Below are 24,991 nucleotides of genomic sequence, written 5' to 3'. Positions count from 1 at the left end.
TGGGACTGGAATCTTCCCGTTTCTTCTCAGGTGACGAAATGGGATATCAGGGGTCAGCAAACTTTTTCAGCAGGGGACTGGTCCCTCAGACCTTGTGGGGGGCCGGACTATATTTTTTGGGGGGAGGAATGAACGAATTCCTATGCCCCACAAATAACCCAGAGATGCATTTTAAATAAAGGCACACATTCTACTCATGTAAAAACACACTGATTCCCGGCCTGTCCACGGGCCGGATTTAGAAGGCGATTGGGCCAGATCCAGCCCCCAGGCCTTAGTTTGCCTACCCGTGGGATAAGCTGCCCCTGATTAATGCTGTTGATAAATTAGAGGACCTTACTGATTAGCTCAAAGGCCAATCAGGTCTTCCAGATGAGATGAATGCTGTGGAATGCACAATACTAAAGCTACAGCATATTAAAGGAGATTCAAAGCAATTTCACATCCATTGCAAGTACCAAGCCTGCCCCACATTAAACTTGGTGAATTCCACACTTCTATCTTCAAATCTTTCCTATCATTTGGTATCTCCCAGAATACAGCCGAATGTGGGGTTGTTGTTTTATACTTAGCCACTAACATTTTTTTAAAACTGCATGCAAAATATTAAACACATACCAAGTTAAATATATTTTTTCCTTTATTTGAAACACTTTGTTCTAAAAATTTGCTCATACTGGTTGAGAGAAATTTCTTCACATTATTTTTAGCCAGTTAACCTCCCTTTCCCTACTACTGTCATTTCCAGTCTACAGGTTTTCATTTATTTATTTTAAAAAAACAATACTCCTTGAAATCTTCTGCAGCGTACGAAACCAAAGTGTCTTTGTTATTCAGATATGACTATATCATTCATGGATTATAGTACAAATAAATTTAAAACTGGTAGTATGTAAAATAGAGTATTCATAGAATTATTTACAGCATGTAGACATATGCTTAGAAATGATTCGCTTCCAGCAGCGTGAAGACATTGGCCGTCATGCTAGCTTTCAACAAAATATTAAAAAGAGACGCTACTCATTCATACATGTTAATACCAAGGAACATGGCATATCAGACCATATAAAAATACTTTAATTTAGATGCAAGCTCACAATTAAAACTGCTACCACAGTAGTAAAGTCTCATAATACTAATAGTATCTAGTCTGGAAGGCAGCTATTCCTTTCCCTTTGGCTTTAGGATGAGTCTCAGCAAGAAGTTACTAACAAGTATTACTTTCTAATGAAATCAAAGCTGACTTGGTACAGATATGCATAATATGATGTAATCTCTTTAATTTCCAATACTCTTTACATTCCTATGTTGTTATTGACCTTTTAAAAAAATGACACCACGTGCCTAATTCCAACATGTTGTAATACTCATGTTTCCCCACTTAATTTATTGCTTAGTTAAATCTAACCAATATCACAGGCAACTATGAATGTGGCTATTCATTTATTCTGCATGAATCGCATGTTAGGCTTGTGGCCACCTTAGCTGCTTGGAAATCCTGTTACTGTGTTCTGGCAGCTGTCAGATATAAGCTCATTCATTTCGTTTTGTTTGCTTTCTTCTTTGTTCTCATGGTTAGTGTGATTTTTTGGTTTCGCTGCTCTTCTGGACCTTTTGACACAAACCTTCAGCAGCAAATAGGAGAGCTCGGCCACATTCAGCAGAATGCAAATGCCGGACACTGAAATCATGAAAATGGTAAAGACGGTCTTTTCAGTGGGACGAGAAACAAAGCAGTCCACCACATTGGGACACGGCCAAGCGCTGCATTTCAGTAGCCGAGGCATGTGATATCCCTGATACATATAGTAAAACACATACATGAAAGAAGCTTCGAAAATCAGCCTGAACAAGATGCTGGCAGTGTATGTCCACCACAAGGGACCTTCAATGTGAAATTTCTGTTTCTTTATCTCTTCTATGTCCTTATATTCACAGCTTTTATCTCCCTTTCGGAACTTCTTTTTCCTTTCGTGCCGCCTGTACGCGACATGCATTGCCACCAAGAGGGCAGGGGTGGAGACAAAGATGAGCTGGAGGGCCCAGAGTCTGATGTGGGAAATGGGGAAAAAATGATCATAGCAGACGTTTTTGCATCCTGGTTGCAGCGTATTGCACACAAAATCATCTTGCTCATCACCCCAAACTTCCTCCGCTGCAACGACAAGGATCATAATACGGAAGATGAACAGGACAGTCAACCAAATCTTTCCAATACTGGTAGAATGTTGGTTTACACCTCCTAAAATGCCCTGCAGCGTTCCCCAGTCCATGTTATCGTTTGAGTCTTTGGACCTATTATGACAAGGAGAGGATGTAAAAAAAGAAGGAGGATTGAGTTATAAAATACAACACATTAAACATAAGCTGCTCCGACACAATCATGGAAAAAAATATTTATTAACTGAAGAATGATTTAAAAAGCAAATGAATCTTCTACTAAATTCAAAGTCCCAAAATAATGTGTGCCCAGAAAATAATTCTAATTTAGCTTCTTAGCTAAATACTAGTTCTGCTATAAAATATGAATGAGGCTTCTATCCTATACAAACTGACTTGAGAGTAACTCCCATGGAACTCAGCGGAACATTTTTTAGTGAACAAACTATGGATTGTGCTGTTAGTAGCATCCCATTAATGTGCACATATGGTCTGTTTTCATGATATTCTGCATCTGTTTCTTAAAACGGGCAGTTTTTGCATTTCATTACTAGGATACATGTTCCAACTAGGCATAGCCAGAACTTGTACAGCAACTGGCACCAAAAGGGAAATTTATTCCCACTGCAAACAACATCTGCCAACAACCACAGTAGGAGAGGAAAGGTTAAGCCCTCCTTCAGGCTTGTTGCAATCCTGATCATTACACGCTCCCTCCCCCCCCCCAACACTGTTTAAAACCTGAACATTAAATGCAAAGATGCATTTAATGTCATGTCTAGTTTGGCCCCAAAGCTCTAACAAGCATGATTCACTGTACTCCAAGCATGGCATAGAAGCATTATTGAATTTGTAATAGGAATGGAGAGGAAATACTTAAACTCGCTGGAGAGCTTGATTTCCACACATTATCCCACTTACTTCACATCAAATTGCTATGAATTATCTGCTTAATATTCTGTTGAGAACCAATTCCACCCTCAGTGGAACAAAACAGCAGCAAAGCACACACCACTGCATTAAGAGGCTTAAACTACCTTTTTAACCAGGTAAATGAACATATTAGTGAGGTATGACAAGAAGTCAAGAATGATATACTACGTGGTCATACTAATGGCGCATTGAAATAAATGCATAAGTCTATTTCAAAGGGTCTACTTGGAGCAGATATCACTCTAGGAGTCTTACCGCTTTCTTTAAGCCAGAAGCAGTGCACAAAGAATCGGGGGGGGGGGGATTTAGATTCACCAGAAAAAGATTTATCTTTTTTACATATCCCTGCTCCAAGGGAAATGCCTCATTCTGGCAACAGTGCATTGCAGTGATTCAAAGCTAAACTACTGGCCTTTGATTGGTGAGTAGGGTCACAGCCTGTTCTAACGTGGGTTGCAACAGCAGCACTTCACAATATAAATACATGGTAGAAAGTTAAAAAAAAATGCATGTTTTGTTGAAGATGGATCCTGGGTTTGAAAAGTTTGGAGACTACTGACCTAAACTATATACTAAACTGTTACGGACTAAGCTTGGATCCGAGAGCAATAGGCAGGTAGGATCCTAGAATGCAACAACTGATTGGCCTGCTGGAGAAGACCAATCAGGCTCCAGGAGGGAAGCAGAATCAGCCAATCAGATGGGACTCATTGTGTAAATAATGTATATAAAAGCCTGAGGTTTGGGGGGGGGAACTCAATCACTGTTTTACAAGCTACAATAAAGAGCTTGAAATCACTGCAAGGCTCCGAGTATATTTCATAAACTATATGTACTAACATAAAATTTAACATTCAATTCAAGATACCAAGCAAGTAATACATTATCTACAATGAGTGATTTCACACAAAATGTATTGTTGTCCTAGGTGCTTCCAGGCATGGAAAATTTAGCAACATTCAATCATTGATTTTCTACTTAAATCTGGAAGAGGACTATCAATTATGCTGCCAGACTTCAAACACACTATAGTCAACTGGGCAATCTCCCTTTCCCCAGCTCCACTGCGTGTGTGGAAAGGGTTAAATGCCCCTCTCCCTTAACTGCACAATCCTCCCATTGCAACTGGGGAGAGAAACTGATATTAAAGCAATGCTATTTGGAAATGCAAGCGCCAACAGAATAGAGTTGGCTCTAAAGAGAAGAGACAGAACATAGAGAAGGAAATGTCTAGAGCAATGTATCCATGCCATAATGAACCGAGCAGGAGCACAAGAGGCCTTTTGCAACTGGGGAAATTGTGCAACTATTCCATTAAAGTGTTTGTTTTTTAAATTCAGAAATTCTAAGCTCTGGCGGGAAATCCTGAAGCTGAACAGGGAACACATAACTTCAAGAACGATGTTCTGCTTATGTTGTGAAGATGCCCTCTTAATGAGTGAACAGAACATGGTCATTCCACAGTAAGTTCAGTCTCCCACAGTAAGAAGCACTCCTAGTTTCTTATGACTTAATAAAGATCAACTCTTTACATAATAGGTTTCTGCTGGTTAGGAAGGCAACTTCCAAAATAGGAAGAATTTGTTTCAATGGATGAGTAGTAGTCTTTCATTTTTTTAAAAGCACAAAATTATGTATGAAGAAAGAGAAAAGGCAATCAAAAACTCATGTTTTGAGCTGGGAATGGTATATTTGATTTTGGATTGAGATAAAACCTTTTCTGGAGGAAATTGGCATTCATCCTGCATTCATCAAATTAGTGGAAATAACCTTCATAAAGAAAAGATATAATGAATGATTTCCATCTTATAATTTTTAAGTCATCCTGTAAGGCTGTTCCATTTCAAAGGTTCAGAGGAAGCAACACAAGTGAAAGTGAGCAACAGAATAACATTCCATCAATCTCTCTACCTGACTTAACCATGGGATAAAGAGGCCATCACAAAGCGGTAGGTCTTACAGTGCTTTTGAAAGGTGCCAATGCTTAACTTACGATTCCATTTGTGGTCCAAAATAGTTGAATCCAGACCTTAGGTTTATGTTCTATTCCATTCATTTCTGCAGAATTAATTTCTGCATGATTATTTTTGTTTCAAATCACATTTTGTTTAAAGATGGGATAGTGTAACATTATATGCAGGATGCAGTTAATTCTGATCCACGTATGTGTCATGGATACAACCTTTCATAACCCTGACTCAAGCTTTGAGCACTGGGCAGGAAACGAGCTCAGCCACTTGCAAGCAAATTTGTGTGTCACACCCTTTTACCCAAGAAAGCACCAAAAATATTTTCTGCTCTGCTGGTTGAACATAATACAGCACTGCTGTTTAGAGTTAGAAGCTGCTAGACAGAGTCAAAATCTTAGATAACCAGGATTACTTAAGGGATCAAAGAAACTGAAACTTTTGGAGAGAATAGAGACCTGTTTCTGGACTCACTATTGAAAAGGCACTGTTTACACTATCTCTAGCTAATCTAGAAGATTAACTAAGCACCAAGTTTAGAAACATGTTATATTTCTTGCTTACAACAGGGATAAAATAGTTATATCTGAGTATCAGTTCTGAGCTATGCTTAGATCCATTTATATATCACATGGTACTATGGGTACACCAGGGCTTGACCAACGTTTGCTCAGTAAACACATGAAGTGTGAAAAGGCATTTGTTCCCAACTACACAGTGGGCAGGTGCCAGGAAGCTACACCCAAATATGACCACCCCAATATATATATATATGTTCACTGTATCTCCTCAAGTTGTGGGACATGCTTCTTCCCTACACATTCTACATGATTACCACAGCAGTCATTGGCCAAACATCAGTATATGAAGCTCCTTCAAAAATACACCTTAATAACACAAAAGTTAGTGGCATTTTTACAAGACATCATGTTAGGACCTGGCCACCGATATCATGAATTTCTGTTGAGCCCAGATTTGTGCCTCATTTCTTTATTAGTCTTATTGCTTTATTAAGCAATACTGAATATATACTTGGGAGACAAGAAAGATCGAAAGGTCTGCTTCCACACTGTAGGAAGGTCTGTAAAGAAAATGCTGCATTCAGTGCTGGCCCAATAAAAGTTGCTGCCCAAAGCAGAGCCCAAATGGTTCCCTACCACTGGTATCTACACTGCATCCTATGAGCCAAATACAGCTGGCTGGGTTTGCATGCCAGCTGACGACATGCATTAGGAACAAAGAACTTTATGTCTGTCTGAGCCAGTATAAAATTTTGAAGCAAGGTTTGTAAAATGCTTGGATATGTCATCAGTAAGGACCACTCAACTAATCCAAATAATATGATCAATATAACACTAAGGATGTGGTCCAACGTTTCCTAGGAGAGCATCACAGGGTTCTTAGGAAGGACTGGATCAGCTCCTACATTGACAGCTCCAACGACCAACTCAGCTGACATTGGATTTGTAACGCTGGAAGACGCCAAAGGAATCCAAAGGATCCAAAACGCTCCTAGACACTTGTCAAGTCACCAAACAAAGGGGGAAATGAGACATACTTCTGCTTTCCCATTCCTTCCCACCAGAAACAATGGGAAAGAGAATGTGCTTGTATGTGTATGTGCATACACAGTTGAAAGCCCTGCTGGCAAGAGCCCAACAGAGCTTTAGATAAGGCAGTAGAACCACCCTCCCCCAGTCTTTAGAACAGCAGCCTGAAGTTGTAATCCTATACACACTTAACTGGGGGTAAGCCCTATTGAAAATTATGGGACTTCTGAATAGACAGCTATCGGTCAGCCTCAGAAAGAAGTCTGTTGCCTTCCAGAGGCACTTCCCCACAACAGTCTATTGTGGACTTGGGCATGCAAGTTTTTCTTCAGTGTCCAAGCAACACCACCACCATCAAAATACCTGTAGAAATGGTAAATCCAGACTGAGAAAATAATATGGGACAGTATTTTGGTGAGGAATACCATTTCTTGCATGCATGAGCAGCAAGCACACAGTTCACAGTAAACTTCTGTCCGGAAAAGCCCCTTTGTCTAGCTAGTGCAAAATATGGTGTGGTGGCATATAATACAAAAATTGCTCATTAAAGATTGAATGGCTTCTTCAAAGAGTTAGTATCACATGTTAAAAGTCAATCCGCTTCAGTTTAAATTGTAGTATAATCATCTTAAAAGTACCCTCTTCAGCAGTAAAAGTGGCTGGAAGAACTGCATAAAGCAGCAACCAGCAACAGCACCTGTGGATAAATACATGGTTCATCATATTGCAGTTACAGAAGACCGTGGTTGAGTTTTGTTTAGAAAACCTCCAAGCACCATCTCATATGGTAGTCAATAACGTAAGGACCAAATAAGGTAAAGGTAAAGGGACCCCTGACCATTAGGTCCAGTCGTGGCTGACTCGGGGGTTGCGGCGCTCATCTCGCTTTCTTGGCTGAGGGAGCTGGCATATAGCTTCTGGGTCATGTGGCCAGCATGACTAAGCCGCTTCTGGCAAACCAGAGCAGCACACGGAAACACCGTTTACCTTCCCGCCGGAGCGGTACCTATTTATCTACTTGCACTTTGACATGCTTTCGAACTGCTAGGTTGGCAGGAGCAGGGAATAAGCAACGGGAGCTCATCCCATTGCGGGGATTCGAACCGCCAATCTTCTGATCGGTAAGCCCTAGGCTCTGTGGTTTAACCCACAGCGCCACCCGCATCCCCCAATATAAGATACTGACTAGTGGACAATTCTAGGCCAGGAGGGTTTCCTTTCTTTTTTTCTTTTTAATAATGTTTTTATTTATTTTCATGGTACAGAAGATAAATAGAAGGGTTTCCTTTCTGACAGATAAATGACCACCAAGAACTGCTTTACTTACCATGAAAATAAATAAAAACATTATTAAAAAGAAAAAAAGAAAGGAAATCCTCCTGGCCTAGAATTATCCACTAGTCAGTATCTTATATTATATATTATACTAATCCTGGATGCTACTAGCAAATAAAATATTAACTCTTGTCAGTCTGTCAAATGACTGTCTTTACCTTTCAATTTGACTTCATCTCCGTGTATCAGATGGCTACCAGAAATCATCACAGTTACAATATGCTACCTCAATTCACACATAATGCTAAGCCATAGTGCGGTTTATTCCAATGTTCAAAGGCAATACAGGACACTAAGCATGGTTTGTTCACTTGCAACAAATCACAATGTGAAACCATGGTTTGTTGTTCACTTCCAGACCATGGCTTCTTTTAGGAATGGTTTGGTGTTGACCAAACCAAACAGCCTTGTCCAAATTCAATAACCTTGGTTAGCTTTGCAAATATGCTGGGTTTGTTATACATAATAAAACAAAAACAAACCAATAACCCTCGACCCACAAATATTTAAAAGACTGTGGAATGTTAATCAGAGAAAGGCTGGTTACAGAGAAAAATTGTCGTCTGGCGCATAAAGATGTGTAATGAAGGCACAAGTCAAGCCTCCCTGGGGAGAACATTCCACAAATGGGGAGCCACTGCAGAAAAGGCCCATTCTCGTGCTTCCACCCTCCAGACCTCTTGTGGAGGAGGCACACAAAGAAGGGCCTCAAATGATTGCAAGATCCAGGTCAGCTCATTTGGGGAGAGGCGATCTCTTTGGGGAGAACATAGATTTTTAAGTGATCAGAAGCATGGGATTTTTCAAATTGTGCTTGCTATGCTAGTTTTCTCTCTGTGTGTATTCTACTTTTTTATTATATTTTCACATATCCTGAAAGTAGGTGCAACTTAAGATGCCTTTGAACAGTAATGTGGAGATAGTGGGTGGTGAAACCTGATGCATGATGAACAATGTTAGATGGCATCCAGATTGTTATCTGTTTTCAGTAACGGGGGTGGGCGGAATACATAGCCTGTTTGCAACAGATTTTGGCTAGACTGTAAGAAGCCCACTGGGTGAGGGACACACACACACACACACACACACACACACACACAAATGGAGCCATTAGTAAACACCAGACCCTTGGACTACTGATTAACTAAGATTGCAGAGAGAAAACGGCATTTTACTTTCTAGGTTAAGTTAAAACGTGCAAGGTACATTCACTTAAGAAACCTCCTTGTTAAATGTTTACCATTGAAGAAGTCATTCAATGTGGATTTCAGTACCTGGAGAATCTCTCAAGTATACTTGTGAGATTACAGATGGCATTCATACAACAGATAGATGAGAAATTCTAGATAACATCCATCCCCCAGAAAACTGTGGTTTCTCATCTACTACAGAAGAGGTACATGTCCACCTACTAACACAAATCCAAGTGAGATATTGTTACTTCTAGAAAAGCACTTTTTTGCTGTCCTTGGTGCTCCTTGCTATAGGAAGAGCAGCACCACACATTTAAAGCACATAACTTCTCCAAAGATACCTGGAAACTGTAGTCTTTTAATGTTGCTGGGAACCGTTGCTCGGAGGGGGGAAACTGCAGATCCCAGGATTCTTTGGGGAAATTAATGTGCTTTATTTTTTATTATTAAAATTTGTATACCACCCTTCATCCAAAGATCACAAGGCAATAATTCTTGTATCTATAAATACTAACAAAATATCCACTATGTTTCAGGTGCCATGGTGGTGGGTGGTTTGTATGTTTTAGGGATATCTGAGCTGCTACCATGCATCTCTATTTGCAACCTCTTTGAACCTTTAACAGTTTGACAAATATAAATCACTGCACAATTAAAAAACAACAGCATATGGTCAAGAAGACTGTCAAAGCTTGATTCTGAAGCAGCATCTCAGAAACTAAGAAACTTTTAGAGCCTGCCATTCATCTTAAATCCCAGAGCATTTTATTTTATAATTCACTATTTAATGTAATGTAACTTATTGTTCTTAAATGCTATGTCACAATTCACATTAAAGAATGGTAAAATGTTTCTTAAAATTCTTCCTAGCCTTGCACAACAAAATAACTTATTTGAGGCATATTGGACCTGGCTTCTGAGATAGCTCAGAGTCTTTCCCTTTGCTAAAGTTGTAGATACTCCATATGATTTAGCCATGGAAACTGGACTTATTCATACCCTATTGAATTGTAAGGTTAAGGGCTGACACTGCAACCTTACTTTCATTGCCTGGATAAAGGAAGCCATGGTAGTTGCCAAGTGGTTGATATTCCAGTCATGGAAGGACAAAATTCAGCCTGGCATGGAGATACAGGTCATGGATATAGTAGACATTCTGGCAAAGGTGTAAATGGAAATAAACAGACCTGAATTTTTTAAAGAGATCTGGTTCATATCTTGAACATTTGACCACTTTAATTTGCCCCTGGACCAACAAACATATTGGTAAATGTGCCTTATCCATCCTTTAATTTTTATCCTTTGCATGATGAATGGGAAAAGTGAAGAAAGAAGTAGGAGAGAGAGGCAAAAATATTGGGCTAGGAACAAAGGAAGCTGTGTTTAAGTCCATTTAGTTCAATATTGTCTGGGTTGATGGGCAGGATTTCAGAAAGAAGTATTTTCTAGCCATACCTGGAGCTGCCAGAGACTGAAACTGGGACTTTATGTATGCAAAGCTGTGCCATAAGCTAGGGTCCTACCCTACTTCATATTCTAAAGATTTTCAAAGGATAATTTTCAAACCGTTAACTCAGGGCCCACTGAAATAAATATTAAAAGTTATTATTCCAGTGATTTCAATAGCACCTGTGACTAATACTATTCTGTGTGTATGGTGGATGATTGCCCCATCCACATCAGAATGCTCACCCTGGATTAAATTGGTTAGATTTTTTTTTTTTTGTAAGAATAGGCAATGGTTCCCATCCAGGGATGGGAACCAATGACTAGTTGTCCATTACAGCAAATTTTGTAGAAATAGGCAGGGGAAAATATCTGTAAGATGGGCAGGTAACAGATCAATTTGAGCAAGTTATGTTAGTGTTTGTGCAAAAGCGTGCAATTACTCAGAACTCTTTTTCTAATTCTGAAGTCGGACATACCGTACCCAACTTAGCAGTTCCTTTACTGTTCTATGTTCTGTGATGTCCAAATGGAAAATTGTACACTAATGCCTTAGCTACTAGTCTCTCAGGGCAAAACTATATGTAATCTTGGCAAATGTGTTACTTAACCAGAGGTCACTGGAAGCAGTAGGACTAGAGCTATAACTGTTTCCATTTCCAGACAATGCATGTATTTTTGTAAACTAAGAAATCTTTAGTACAAAACAATAAACAACCCATAACTGTTTCCATTTGCTACATCACACTACTGATGCAGTTGCATTTTGTGGCTTAAAATTTTAAGTATTCAAGATCTATCAACTGCCTTTCTACAAAGAAAACATGATGCCATTTTATTCTTGTTATCTGTATCACTTCCATTGATCACAGTGAGCAAGAAACACACACACTTTTAATTTACTGATCAATAATGTGTTGGAGCATAGGTTGTGTTGGACCTGTGACAGAAACTCCCAGAAAGGAATCTAATGATTTTACAAACTTAAGTCTGTTTCATCTACATGTGAGGCTTTTGTAAAAAAACAAAACCAGACTAGGTGTGTCACAAATTAACTTTAATTACTTCTGCCTTTATTTATTTTGCTGGATGGTTTGGGTATGTCATATACAGCTAGAAGAACTACACATTTACGGTAATTGGCTGCAAGTTAACAACAGAATAAGGAAATCCCCATGACTGCCCAATGTGATGTGCACTCCTTGCGATACTAGGCAGGAGAATACGGCAAAAGCTTTTATACTCTATAGAGAACCCTATGCAGAACTCTTAAACGTAAATGAGTACATTGCAAAGCCATCCAAATAGGTGGTGGAAGGAAGAAAAGCAGAGAGGGAGCCAGATTTATAGAAAAGTTTTGCAAAAAACCCCATTGCTCTTTACTTCAGTGGAGATAGTTAATTAAATATCTACAATAACTGTACTCCACACACACACCAAAACTGGATTAAGATGCTCAACAGCATCTTTCTCCTTGAGCCACCAATAGAAAATTTCTGAACATTTGGCTCTCCAGAAGTTGCTGAACTACAGTTCCTATTATCCTTAGCCTTTAAGCATGCTTGGTGGGGCTGATGGGAGTTTTAGTTCAGCAACATCTGGAGTGCCAAATATTATCCACACTTGGATTGGAATCACAATTACACCACCAAAACAGATAGAGCGAGCTGTGGGTATGTTTGAAGGAAGTGATTTATTTATATTTGTATCTCATAATTTCTCTAATAATCTCAAAGCAGTATTTTAAACAAGAACCCAGACAGGCTTGAGCTTTTTGCTGCTTTTCTGGATCAGAGCTAATGACCTGCCAAAAACTGGCCAATGAGGCAGGGGCTATAGAGAGATTTGAATTCATACCTTTCCAAGTCCAAAAGTTTACATATGCTAGATATGTACCATGCTGTCAAACGTATCAAAATCACATCATCATAGGAATATGGAATAACCATACCTACATGAAGCGAAGGGAGCAATACACCATTGTAAAAGGTAATTTACATTATGAGGACCAAACAGAACTGAAGTAGTGGCCACTCTATGAAAACAGAATCAGATGAAATTAGTGGGCAAGGTAGAAGAGTGGAAAAGAAATATGAAATAACTATTCACAACAAAACTTGCCAGATCTGTTTCTGAAGTGATGAAAAAGTAAATTAGAAGCTTTTGAGTCTAGTAATCTTAAGGTGCTATTAGGTGTGTAAGTGCATTCTTGGCAAGGTCAACAGAAGTACCATTTGAGGACTAGGCAGACCAATTCCAAACAGTAACGACTTTAGTCTTACAATGGATATCTGAAGGAGGCATTAAGAACTCAGTTTTATGACTTTGATTAGATGATTTGTCCAAGATCTCATCATTGTATGTGATAGAAGAAAACAATACACATAGACTGATTTCCATTCTTGTGCCTCTTCAAAAAAAGAAAAGAGAAATCTGATTATCTGTTAACCTATTTTTGCTCATAAACTTGTTGTATTGTCTTTCCCTACAATTGCCATATTGATCAGCCTGGTGAGATACCAGAAGTAAACAATGTAAAACGCAAAAGAGCAATTGAAGAAATAGATTCTACAGTAAGGCATCTTCCTGAACACCATGTTTACCAAACGTGTTGCGCAAGCTAATTACAAACTAGCCCATTTATTTTGTGAAGAGGCATATGGGACTCATCGCTCTCTTTATCCCGAAACTTCACAACTAAAGGAACTATCCAGTGAGGAAGTCCCACTAAGACTAAATGGAGTGGAAATCTGGAAAGGAGATGCATGAAAGGGGATTATTTCTTTCACCAAAACCCTCAGAGAGTTAATAAAAATAAAAATAAATCACACACACACACCCCAAAAGTGTGTGCATGGGGGAGTCTTGTGGCATCTTAAAAATTATGTGGCCGGAACTTTCAAGGGCAAATCCTCTCTTTAATTACTCTCTTTCCTATTTGCTTGCTATGACAGACTCCTTCAGGATTATTATTTTTTTAACAAAGGAGGAAATGCTTTATAAAAGAACTTGTGCTGAATAGCACCAAGCTCCATCTTGTCTACATGAAGCCAACAGCCTCCAACCATGGATGCCATGAATTTGCTTTGCTCTCTCTTCACCTCCCTTCCCACCCCGCCTATACAAGTTAAACCCGGCTTTACCAAGTCCCAACCAGGGCTCAGGCTTTTGGCTTCCCCTCCGAAAAACCCAGCACGCAACAAAACGACAGCAAATATTCCCCTTTTGAGCATGTGCAGAGGGCGCTTTCCCTAGTCCGTTTGGGATTAGGGGTAGGTAGCGCTTCTGTGATCGTTGGGAGAACGGCGGCATACGAATTCCACTAAATTTTTATTTTCAATGAAGAGCATGGCGCCGGCTCGAGAGGGTCGCCCGGCTCCCCGGGGTTAGCGGCAGGCGCGCAAAGTTTCTCTCACCTGTCAGCGTCTGAGGGAAATCAAAGCCCCTGAGCGCCTCGCCGAGCGCACCATGGGCTGGAAAAGGGCGGGAAAAGCGGGCTTCGCCGGCGACGGGCTGCCCCCTCGGCGCTTCGGTGGGCGGCGGTCGTCCGCGTCTCCTTCACTCTGGGGCCAGGCAACAACGGCGGCAGCTCGCGGTTTCTTTCTCTCCCCCTGAGACCGTCAAAAAGTTCTTCCCTGTTGCTTCGCCGGCGGCTTTTAACCGCGCCCCCTACCTGCCTCCCGCCCTCCTTCCCTTGACGTGCCGGGACAAGAGGAGGAGGCGAGGCCTTGTCTGCAGGGAGGCGGGAAAAGGGCGCGAGGGAAGGAGAAAAAGAAGAAGAAGAGCGGGCAGGAGCGAGAGGAGCCTCTCTCAGGGTCGAGAGACGACGCCGAGTGGAGGGAGCCGGGCGAGGCCTCCCTCAGCCCCGGCGCCCTTCAGGTGTTCCTGGACGGCGGTTCCCGTCACCCCCGACCGCGATGGTGCATGGCGGGCACCCGGTTGAGAAAGTCAGCGCTCTCGACCCCCCCCCCCTTTTTTTTGCTGGGGCAAAATAGGCTATTCAATGGTAGAACCTCCAACTACATACCCAAAGCATCCAAACTGCCGCAGCAGGTAGAGTTAGGACATTTTATTAGAGCCACCTGAACGTCCCAAGAGGGCTTCAACCGAGTTCAGGAAATAAATGCAGGTGTGGTGGAAAACTACACGCAGAGCTGGTCTGACCATGCATGAATTAGCTATATTTGTATATCACTTTCCAGGATACAATGCTCTGGGGAACTTCTGCCCCTTCCCAGCCAGAGTTGATCACATTTGAATCCCACAGATTTCAGCAGAAGAGATCATAATCTTGTTTTTATTATGCATGTGGTGCTTTTATATTGTATTTTTATGCTGTGAACCACCCTGAGATCTACAGATGAAGGGCGGAACACAAATTATAATATAATATAATATAATATAATATAATATAATATAATAAGTTGGAAGGAACCCTGAGGATTATCTATTCCAATCCCATACAGTGCCAGAATACATAGCTGTCCCATACAGGGATCAAACTTGCAACCTTGGCATTTATCAGCACCATCTATCCAGATCTGACCCAAGTCTATGCACAACTCCATCCCATAGCAAGACATGTTTAATTTGGTGGGAACAGGATTAATTATTAATTAAATTGCTTAATTAATTTCAGACATTTGATTGGCTATTGCACTTATTGATGGTCAGTCATATGCTGCGTTTCAAATTGGTGTAACCTGCCCTGGGACATTACGGTGAAGGGTGGGAAATAAAATAATAGTGGTGATGAAATAAGGAGCTTCAGTGAAAATACCTCTTGAAAACTTTGCAAATCATGTTCCCAGTAGACAGGCACAAGCTTTGAAGAAAGGGTGTGCAAGATCAACTGTTGGGATATTGGAAAGAGTGCTTGTGTCATACATAACACTCCTTTTCTGCAAGGATTAGGAAGGAGAGGCAGGGCATTCTGGAAGCACTTGTGAAAGCTGGTCTCCAAGTTCATATTTCTTCATGTGGGGGAAAGTGTTGTCTCCTTTCACAAATTGTGGCGCAATTATTATGCCTCATAATAAAAGTCCCCTGGATGAAATCTGACATGCTCCCCAATTCCAAACAGGGCTATTCTGTTTGGAGCTATTCTGTGCCAAACTTATTAAGGATACCGAGAGGAAATTGCACAGGGCTACCTTGAAAGCAGATAATCTGCTGAATGGTGGTTTAAGTTGAAACATATCTGCATCAGGCAATAAGATATGCTGTTGCTATTGCTAACACATGCCAAAAAACCGTTTGAAGATAAGCTAAGCTTTCTGTGAATATACCTCACAGGAATAACTAATGTGATTTTAAATATAATTGATATCCATATCTTCGTGAGATTTTTGAAACGAATACAGCTTGCTTGAAACAAATGCAGCTAACTTCAGATAGTAAGCATTCAGCCTATTGGATAAAAAGAGAGTTGAACACCTCTCCATTCTTTGCTGTCATTGATATTGCACAGATGCAAAGGAGAAGTAATTTTATTGATTTAAATATTTATTAAATTTCTATACTGCCCTTCATCTGAAGATCACAAGGCTGTTCGTAACATAAAAATCTAAGACAAGAACACAAAATACATAATAAAAACAAAACAAACACATCTGTACACCATTTATTTTCTAAATCACCTAGTTTGCCTTTTGAGTGACTCTAACAAACAATCGATCTGGTATATGACATCAAAGTTTGATTTGTTGCTGAAACACTGTATATTTTGATAAACAGAAGATACAACTGCTTGATCCTTTGGATCTTAGAGCACTTACAGACTCACTATTTTTGAGTGGGATTCAATCAATCAGGTTGGCAACAAGATTAGATTTGTTACAATAAGGAAAGAGATAGGGAAAATGCACTGGAAAGTATGGGGAAACACATGTTTTCAACTCAATGTCATCTAACCTGCCCACAAACAAATCAGAATGAATTCTCATTAAGTAGCAAACAGAATCTAATTTCCCTCTAAACAAATCAGGATGAGTGCTCAATAAACATGTTGGCTGGGACCACATTTAATGCTGCAGTCAGCATGTTTCACAGATAACTCTTCAAACTCAACTTTATCACCTGAAGTCAGCAAGCATTCCCCCCAAGTATATTTTTGTTTCAAGGTTAGTTTATCCAGTTTTCAGATCTCACAACTGAATTGCTTAGGAAATATTTTGTTTGTTAGAAATAAATTGCTATCTGTTTGGCTTTAAAATTCTGGCTTTCCTGTATTCTATATCATTCAGTGAATAACTGATATATATTTCTCAACCTGGGATAGCTGTTATCCCAGGTTGGGATAGATTAAGAGCATGAGATTGCAGGGGGTTGGACTAGATGATCCTCACGGTCCCTTCCAACTCTACAATCCTTTGATTCTATGATTCTCTCCCTTTAGGCATCTCCATTTATCTTATGCTGCCCACCTGTACACAGCTTGGTTTAGTATTTCAGTTTGTCAAACAACAACGAATGAACAACACCCGTATTGTTCCTCTGACTCTGGAAAAGGTACATGTGTTTTTACTTGTTAAAATTACTGGCAAAAACAGATAGCCAAATGAACCAAACTAGATGGTTCCTTTTTCCTAGCTACTTTCAGACAAGACTTTTGCAAGTGATAAAAGCACTGAATCAGCATACATAGACCTCTCAATGCGAAGAACTGTTCAGACTCTCATGCTGCTTGTTGCACTGCTGATCTATACATAATAGCAGGTTCAGCACAGCAACTATGCAAAACCACAAATTGCAAACTGATAACTCTTGATTGAGGTATCTTTCATCACCAACACATGCACTTTTTTTTTACTTACTCCTGCTGTTTCTGGAGGAACAACTGTTTTGAATAACTCCTACAGAACTAATGGGCTAAACCAGGCATAGGCAAACTCGGCCCTCCAGATGTTTTGGGACTACAACTCCCATCATCCCTGACCACTGGTACTGCTAGCTAGGGATGATGGGAGTTGTAGTCCCAAAACATCTGGAGGGTCGAGTTTGCCTATGCCTGGAGTAAACAATTTAGTCTTTTGCATATCTCAGAAACTCCCAAGAATTATTAGAATCTTTTAGTTAGCTGAAAGTGCTATCTGCCTATATCTGTGCACCCAGTAAAAGCATGCAATGCTTTCTGTAAAGTCTTCTCTTTCTGTAGAGATTTCCTAAACCTCCAGTGCCAGGATATATACATATGCTGCAAGGGATGCCATATTTTAAAAATTTGGTCTGAATTTAGTGGTCAGGTAATTTTAAGCATAGTTTAACAAACTTTTCCTCCTATTTACTTCTTTCTGAAAGAGGTCAGCATTCTAGACTAAATCACACTAGTAGCTGTAATGTCAAACATGCCCCCTTGATGTTTGCCTCCAAAGGTCATTCTTGAAATAAGTTATTTAAATAAATCTTCTTGTAAATAAGAACACTTACTAAAATCTTGTATTAGCTTGATAAGAGATAAACTCCAGTTGATTAATGTGGAATGCAGAGCATCTGGTTTTAATTCTTATTTTTATAATAGTATTATAGCATATTACAAGAGTACAAGTGGGACCTGCAACAAATGGTTGCAGTGCATTACCCAGCCTAAAATGAGAGTTCCTGTTCAGTGTTCAAGCTGCCCATCCCTTCCAAGCAGGATATTCCACTTCTCCCTATTCCATTTTCCTTTTCCAACTGTCATGCTGCATTCCATGACTACTGAACCCCTAAGGGAATTTTACTACTGTAGTGTTGTTATTTTTTAAGAGTCTTTGTATTTCTGAAAACCCAGAGTTCCCCTAAGCATGCTGATTTTCCTCTAGTTTGCCAGCGCTCCAACTTAAGCTCTATTATGAGAGCACAATATTTCAACACAGTTAGCCTTTGATGTACATGGCAAGACACACACTTGCTAAAGCAGGAAAAGAAAAACTCACTTGAGCCCTAAAATTACACCCACAGAGTCATTTCCTTTTCTGCATAATTACCACATGACAATATGAAGTGTCACAGAGGTCTCCTGTAGGTTGTTCGTTAGCTATTCTAGCTCAGGCAGTAGGATCCTTAAGTTTTAAGATCTATATTAGAAGGAACAAGGGTGTCCAAACAGAGCAGAGATGTATTTGGGGTTGCTTCATTGAAGTGAAAACCTGAGGTGGAAGAGTCCACATGTAAGGTGAAGTAGAATGTTGCCAATGTGGCAGTAACTCAGTGACTTAAGATTTCATCTGTTATGGTCAATTCATATTTTCCTTTTTTTATTTAGTGAAATGTTTAGACCACTAAACATCAAAATATCCAAGCAGTTTACATTGTGCATTGCAATAATTCAGTCTTGAGGTATGAAATGCATGAACCACTATAGCTAAATTATCTCTGTCTGGGATCAGTTGTAGCTGATGTACCAGCTGAAGCTGGCAGATGACACTCTTAGCCACTGTGGTCACTTCCAGTGACAAAAATGAATATAAGAGCATGCCCCAGGCTGCAAACCTTTTCCTTCAGAGGAAATGTGACCCCACCCAGAACTGGCAAATCTTCTAGATTCCTTGTGGTGTATTCAGTTCTTACAATGCTGTGAACAGCAGCAGCAGCTATCATCATCATCACCACCACCACCCACTCTTCATCAGCAGATCCCAGGATGGGTTACAACAATTTAAAAACAGTTAAAACTGAGGATAACTGAGAGTTTGGTGTGTACCATCTTATGTGACAGAGCTTCAGAGGTCATTTGTATCAGTTTGGCCAGAGCACCCTAAAATGCTCAGGGTGGGTGAAAAGCTGTCTGATAAAAGTTTATTTATATAAAGAAGCTCCTTGCAGGGTCATCTGAGATGTCAAAGCAGGCATAATGGCACAGCAGCCTACAGGAGCCTGAACAATTTTTCTGCAGGCTTCTGCTTGGAAACAAGAAAAACCAGTTGCTCATAACTTGATTCTCTGAGAAGGGTTGTGCATCAGGCCAAAAGGGATGAGTGTGGTTCCATAGCGGAATGACCTGTTTGAAGCTGAAAACATTTTATTCCCTTTGCATGCCTGCTTGCTCATCTTTGTGAAAGTCGTATATACGTCTAAGGAAAATTCACATAGAACTGTAACCAACAAAACCAATGACTGTAACCAGTGATAACTGCTGAGTGTTCTATACTGATTCCTGTTAAATCCAGAAACAATCCTCAGCCAGCTGCACTGGGCTTCCTTCATAATTATACCATTCTATACCATTCTGTCTGATCCTCCCATCCCATTTGATCATTTATTCTAACTTGTGACTCTGGATAACATTTGTCTTCCCAATCCCGAGCTAAAGCAGGACACATGAGAAAGGAAATGTTTTGGTTTATTTTCAGATACGTTTGCATCTGCATGCTGGTTATTAAGGTACACAAAATGGCTTAACGTCCTTGCTCCTCCTTCCACTTTAATAAGCTCATAGCTTCTCTTAAGTCTCTCAAGTGTCCTGACTGCAGCTATCACCAATGAATGGATGGAAAGTTTTATGGAAGAGATAAGGCTGCAGCTGAGCATTATAAACGAAGCTGTCAGTTGTAGCATTAGTCCAGAACTTGGAATATCCCAGCTGATTTATCTTATGTATCTTTCAATCCATCCCTTTGTTCTCCAGTTTACATAGCAACCCAATGTAGCTGGGGGAGGGAAAATTTGAGACACAGAAAGCACCAAATCCAGAGCTATATAGAGGTCACACGCTGGGTGGCTTTCCATGACTTTTAAAAAAGCCCCTCCCATTGGTTCCATTAGGGTAGGGTGGGGAGATACTAATGCTAGCTCCAGGACCAATGTACTTCTTCCCACTACACGCCCCCCCCCCCATTCTGGGGGCACATCAGGGAAATAGGAGGACAATTTTCTGTCTTGCCCCTCTTTGGCCCCCTTGTTTTCAGAGCAAGATGTCCTTTATGTGGCATCTAGGAGAGGGAGTTCTGCAAAATCCTGTGATCCTGAATCACTCTCCCAGGATCCATAGGATTGTGCTTATCGGTTTAATTTCTGTCGGTTAAATTAAACTAGTTTGCTTCTAGTTGCCTCTAATACCCACTAACTGTCATTTTAATACACTGCTCCTTATCAGATCTTTTGTTATGAGTCATTGCTGTATTTCTGTACAAAAACCAGGCCTGAATCCCAACTGCAAGGAAACTCTTAAATTACACATTTGACATTTATATGTACCCACTTTGAGGTTTTTTATGGCTGTTTGTATTGTATAGTTAGTAAGAACAATATCATAATAAATGATATTTATTAATGCTTCCTTTAAATTTCATTTGTGCTTCCAGTAACTTCCAAAATGCTTCATCAGTGCAATCATCTTCTAACTATAGACTACCATGCATTCACCCGATTTCATTATTTGCTCTCTTTTTTCCATTCATATGCTGTTATCTTCCCTTTTGCCATCAGCTGCACTATGGTTTTTTCTGTTGTTATCTAAGGAAGGAAAATAAATTCTCAAATAGCCCATCCAACACTACCCTTTATGAATGCTATTTATTAATGAATACATTGAGTCAGATGGACAAGTAATATTTGTTCACATGTTGCAGTGCAAATTAACTACAGTGGTACCTTGGGTTACATACGCTTCAGGTTACAGACTCCGCTAACCCAGAAATAGTACCTCGGGTTAAGAACTTTGCTTCAGGATGAGAACAGAAATCGTGCTTCGGCGACGCAGCCACAGTAGGAGGCCCCATTAGCTAAAGTGGTGCTTCAGGTTAAGAACAGTTTCAGGTTAAGAACAGACCTCCGGAATGAATTAAGTACTTAACCCGAGGTACCACTGTACTTGCCAATTGGCATCTCTCTGTAGTGGTTTTTTTGGGGGGGGGTTGTTCCTTTTTCGAGTTAGTGCTACTGTAAGCTGCTATCCTGAAACAACATTTCTTACACTTTCTTATGCTTTACCAAGTTCGTTTCTTGTTACCTAGTGGCCATTGGAGACATTTCCATTGCTGAGCAAAGCTAAATACTAATATCATTGCATTGATGCCAGTTGATGTAACTGGTCATTACCCACTTTTAACACCCAGTCTCTTTCCTGGATTAGCAAGTACTTCCCAGTTCTGTAACCTGTGGTTATTCATACCTAGACTATGTGATTATTCATTACTGTTTATTCATGTCTATGTTGTTGCTTCATAATGGAGATTATGTTATTTCCAAATTGTTTTTTAATGTTACTTTTTTTAAAAAATAAATAAATCACATTTTGCTAACTTTCTTCAAAACATTAGAAATCATTTCCTATCAATATAGACCAGTAGTATGTCTTGCTTTAATGTAACTTCTATGTGAGAGGTGGCTAACCATCTTTGGCTGAGGGCTGCATTGCCAAACAGCCACCCCATCAAGGGTCACATGCCAATGGTCATCATGGCCAGTGTATGCACATGTGTGTGCATACAGACCATGCACACATACATTCACCACATATGCATTCACACAGGACTTTCTCTCTATTCCCCGTTCTCTCATAAACACACCACACATAGTAATAGGTTGAATACAACCTATGCGTGTGACTAAGAAGAACGTTCCATCAGTGCAAGCATGACTGCTTGCCCAATGGAATGACCCCACCATACTGTTCTGGGGGTTCTTCCGACCTTCTAGAGCAGATTAGGGAGGATGTCCCATTGCATTAGAGGGAATCCTTGCACTGGCTTCTCTTAGTGCGCGGAATTCCTTTAATATGACTCATACACTCAGACATGCATGCAGACACACACCACCAGAATTTGCAGCCCTCAGCTAAAGTGTCCCACAAATGACAAAGCCTCCTGCGATCTGACATCTCATAAGTTAATCTCCTCTATAGCTTCAGTCGGAGGAGCTGCCAGCAGCAAAGTGCTGCATGCTGCCTCATGCTCTACAATAGGTGAGATAGTAGTAGTAGGATTGCACTTGTTTACACTACTAGCCATGCCAGCAGCCTCAGAACCAGGGAGAAGGGGAAATGTTCAGTTGTGTATTCACTGCTTCTGCCTGCAACCGTGAAGGTACACTTGGGTTGGGTGGAGGAGAAATGAAATTGTCAGTGCTGCAGCTTCCAGTTGCAGCACCTCTTGCATGTACCTCGTCCCTGGGGGCAGCTGCCAGTATGATGTACATACCTCATGATGACCAAACATAATACTGGTAATAATAGGGATAGGACTGTGGTGATGACGACAGTAACATGATGAAAATGATTGTTAAATATATATGGTGTGATGCTTTGCTGCCTATAACAGTGAATGTTTGTGGGCACACAATAGCACTCAGGCAGGCACTAAGAAAGAAAGAATTTAATAATACTAGTAATAATAAGAGTACTAAATAAGGCAGACTATGCTTGGCTTCCAATACAAAATTACTTAGGTTTGATGAAGGGGTGTGTTGGATAACAGCTACAGCACATACAGAAAGAGGCACTAAGAAATAACTAGTTTAATAATAATAACCACTTTATAATTACTTGTATAAAATAATTAAAAATCACCAGGACTACACACATATAGTGAACTAAAAGCAAACTATTTTGCTTAGGAAAAGAGAGGATCCATTGACTTGCCTAGTAATAAGAATAAGCAAGCAATCAGCAACACTTACATTCAAATTCAGTCACAATGGAACTCCCTCCTCCTCCTCACACTGGTGTTCCCATTATATGAAAAAAATAATCACACTTTTGGCAGACACAATGCAGCATATATATTTTTTAAAGATGGAGTCCATAAGGTCCTTAGGATGGGATCCCTACTTTAACCCAGGGCACCTTGTGCAGATCCCACATGGAGAGCCCCCAAATCCCTCTGAGGCAACCTGCCCCAGTTCAAGATTCATTTGAATCCAAAGCATATGTCTAGCTCCTGAAATCTTTATAATCTTTGCAAGACTAGACATGACTAGGTGTTGGATTGTCAAGTTGCTAAATCACAATTCATACCTCTTTCAAGATAAGATCCCTTTGAACAATTCTTTCTAACATCACTGCAATAGATCTGCTAGTGTGGGCAGCTCCTAAATGTTGAATATTTCCTGATTTAGGCAATTAACTTGAAATAAGAAAGCAAGATACAAAGTGTATCTTATTTATATGTTCATTCAGTTCAATCTGTTTATCTTATATGTTCTATTTCATAGAAGAAACCTTTGGTAATTTTTTGCACATAAAGAGCCCTGTTTAAAATTGTCACAGCCATAGGAGCCAACTGCTAGGGGCCAGAGGGGCTTCACTGCCCCAATACATTATTTGAGGGGGCAGTGCCATTCAAATGGTATATGTGCACCGCATCATGTGATTTATTATGGGAGGCGGGGCTTACCTGCCGCTCCTATATTTTATTCATATTGTTGCATCTCAAAGAGGAGTGGCAGGGCAGGGAAGCCCAATAATACTAGTGAAGTCTAGTGATAAAGTCCAGTCAGCCAGGCAAAAGACTGCTTGCTGGTCAAGACCCTTTGGGCACTGTTGGCTAGAGAGCTGTTACCTCAACAGTATACTGAGGTCTTGTGAAGATTGGTTGGCTAGATACTTCCTATTACCCTTCCCCACCCCTTTGTTGAGGAGCTGCCTATTCCTTTAAAACGCAGTCACCCTGCTCTCTAACCAGGGTTAGACCAAGGATATATTGCTGCATCAACAGCCTATAAAGCACTGCCAACTCCATCTTAACATGGGGATGCAATCTTGTTTGCACTCATCAACTGATTTTACTATTAAAATCGTTCAGCCTGGACACTGAGATCCAACACCAAGAGCATTCTGGTGGTTCCCACACTGTGAGAAGTGAAGCTACAGGGAACCGGGCAGATGGCCTTCTTGGTAGTGGCACCCTCCCTGTGGAATACCCTCCCTTCAAATGTCAAGGAGATGCGTAATTACATAACATTTAGGAAACACCTGAAGGCAGCCCTGAAGGAAGCTTTTGAGGGTTTAATGCTTTATTATGTTTTTATATGCTAGAAGCTGCCCAGAGTGGCTGGGGCGACCCAGTCAGATGAGTGTGGTACATATCAACAACAACAACAAAAATATGATAATTTAGAGGCATGCTTCTGAACTGGTGTGGGACAAACAGGGAGGGCTGTTTACCTTCATATCCCAATAACTTGGAGCATTTGGCTGGCCATTGCATCAAGAAGTTTTGATCCAGCATGGCTATCATGCTATGATATGTTATGTAATTACAATTTCATGTTTAACATGCTTTCAATATGAAATTCTCCAAATGCATTTAAATAATGTTTTTTAATTGAATGAAGGCCTTTTGAGGTATTTGCTTGGAGAGCAGTCGTATTTTATTGCAACTGAAGGGTTTCCTTTTCTTGGCAATTTGTGTCTCCCTGGTTAAATATTACTAGATAAGTAAATGTTTCCATTTTCAGATTTGCTTCATAGTATACTTTTGTACTCAAG

At 40.3% G+C, this 24,991-nt stretch overlaps 2 protein-coding genes across 13 annotated transcripts in view; one reads left to right on the top strand and one right to left on the bottom strand.

Moving 5' to 3' along the window:
- The window catches only part of LOC310760567 (uncharacterized protein), a gene marked incomplete at its 5' end in the record, with an annotated part of 100,525 nt that overhangs the window by 22,537 nt on the left and 52,997 nt on the right, over positions 1-24,991 (top strand). For 7 of the 11 annotated variants that reach the window (XR_014547008.1, XR_014547009.1, XR_014547010.1 and 4 more), the window contains one exon: positions 15,742-17,094. Coding sequence is in view for 3 of the 11 variants with exons in the window: in XM_083609330.1 (XP_083465456.1) it covers positions 16,982-17,094 (113 nt within the window). Of the gene's footprint in view, positions 1-15,741; positions 17,095-24,991 lie in introns of those variants that run through there. The other 4 variants (XR_014547007.1, XM_083609330.1, XM_083609329.1 and 1 more) reach the window with 1 other exon arrangement.
- Positions 623-23,391, bottom strand: LOC310760551 (gap junction beta-6 protein). Of its 2 annotated transcripts, none has more exons than XM_083609295.1 (2): positions 23,182-23,391; positions 623-2,295 (listed from the first exon to the last, which is right to left on the bottom strand). In XM_083609295.1, coding segments are annotated over exons 1-2 (816 nt in total). In that variant the 5' UTR covers positions 23,184-23,391; the 3' UTR covers positions 623-1,481. The 2 variants fall into 2 exon arrangements, with proteins under 2 accessions (XP_083465421.1, XP_083465422.1); XM_083609296.1 differs by lacking the exon at positions 23,182-23,391 and adding an exon at positions 14,001-14,687.

Source organism: Podarcis filfolensis (assembly GCF_964270895.1).
Source record: "Podarcis filfolensis genome assembly, chromosome: 4".
NCBI lineage: Eukaryota > Metazoa > Chordata > Lepidosauria > Squamata > Lacertidae > Podarcis > Podarcis filfolensis.
The sequence above is the reverse complement of the archived record's forward strand: the minus strand, read 5'-3'. Positions and strand labels throughout refer to the sequence as shown.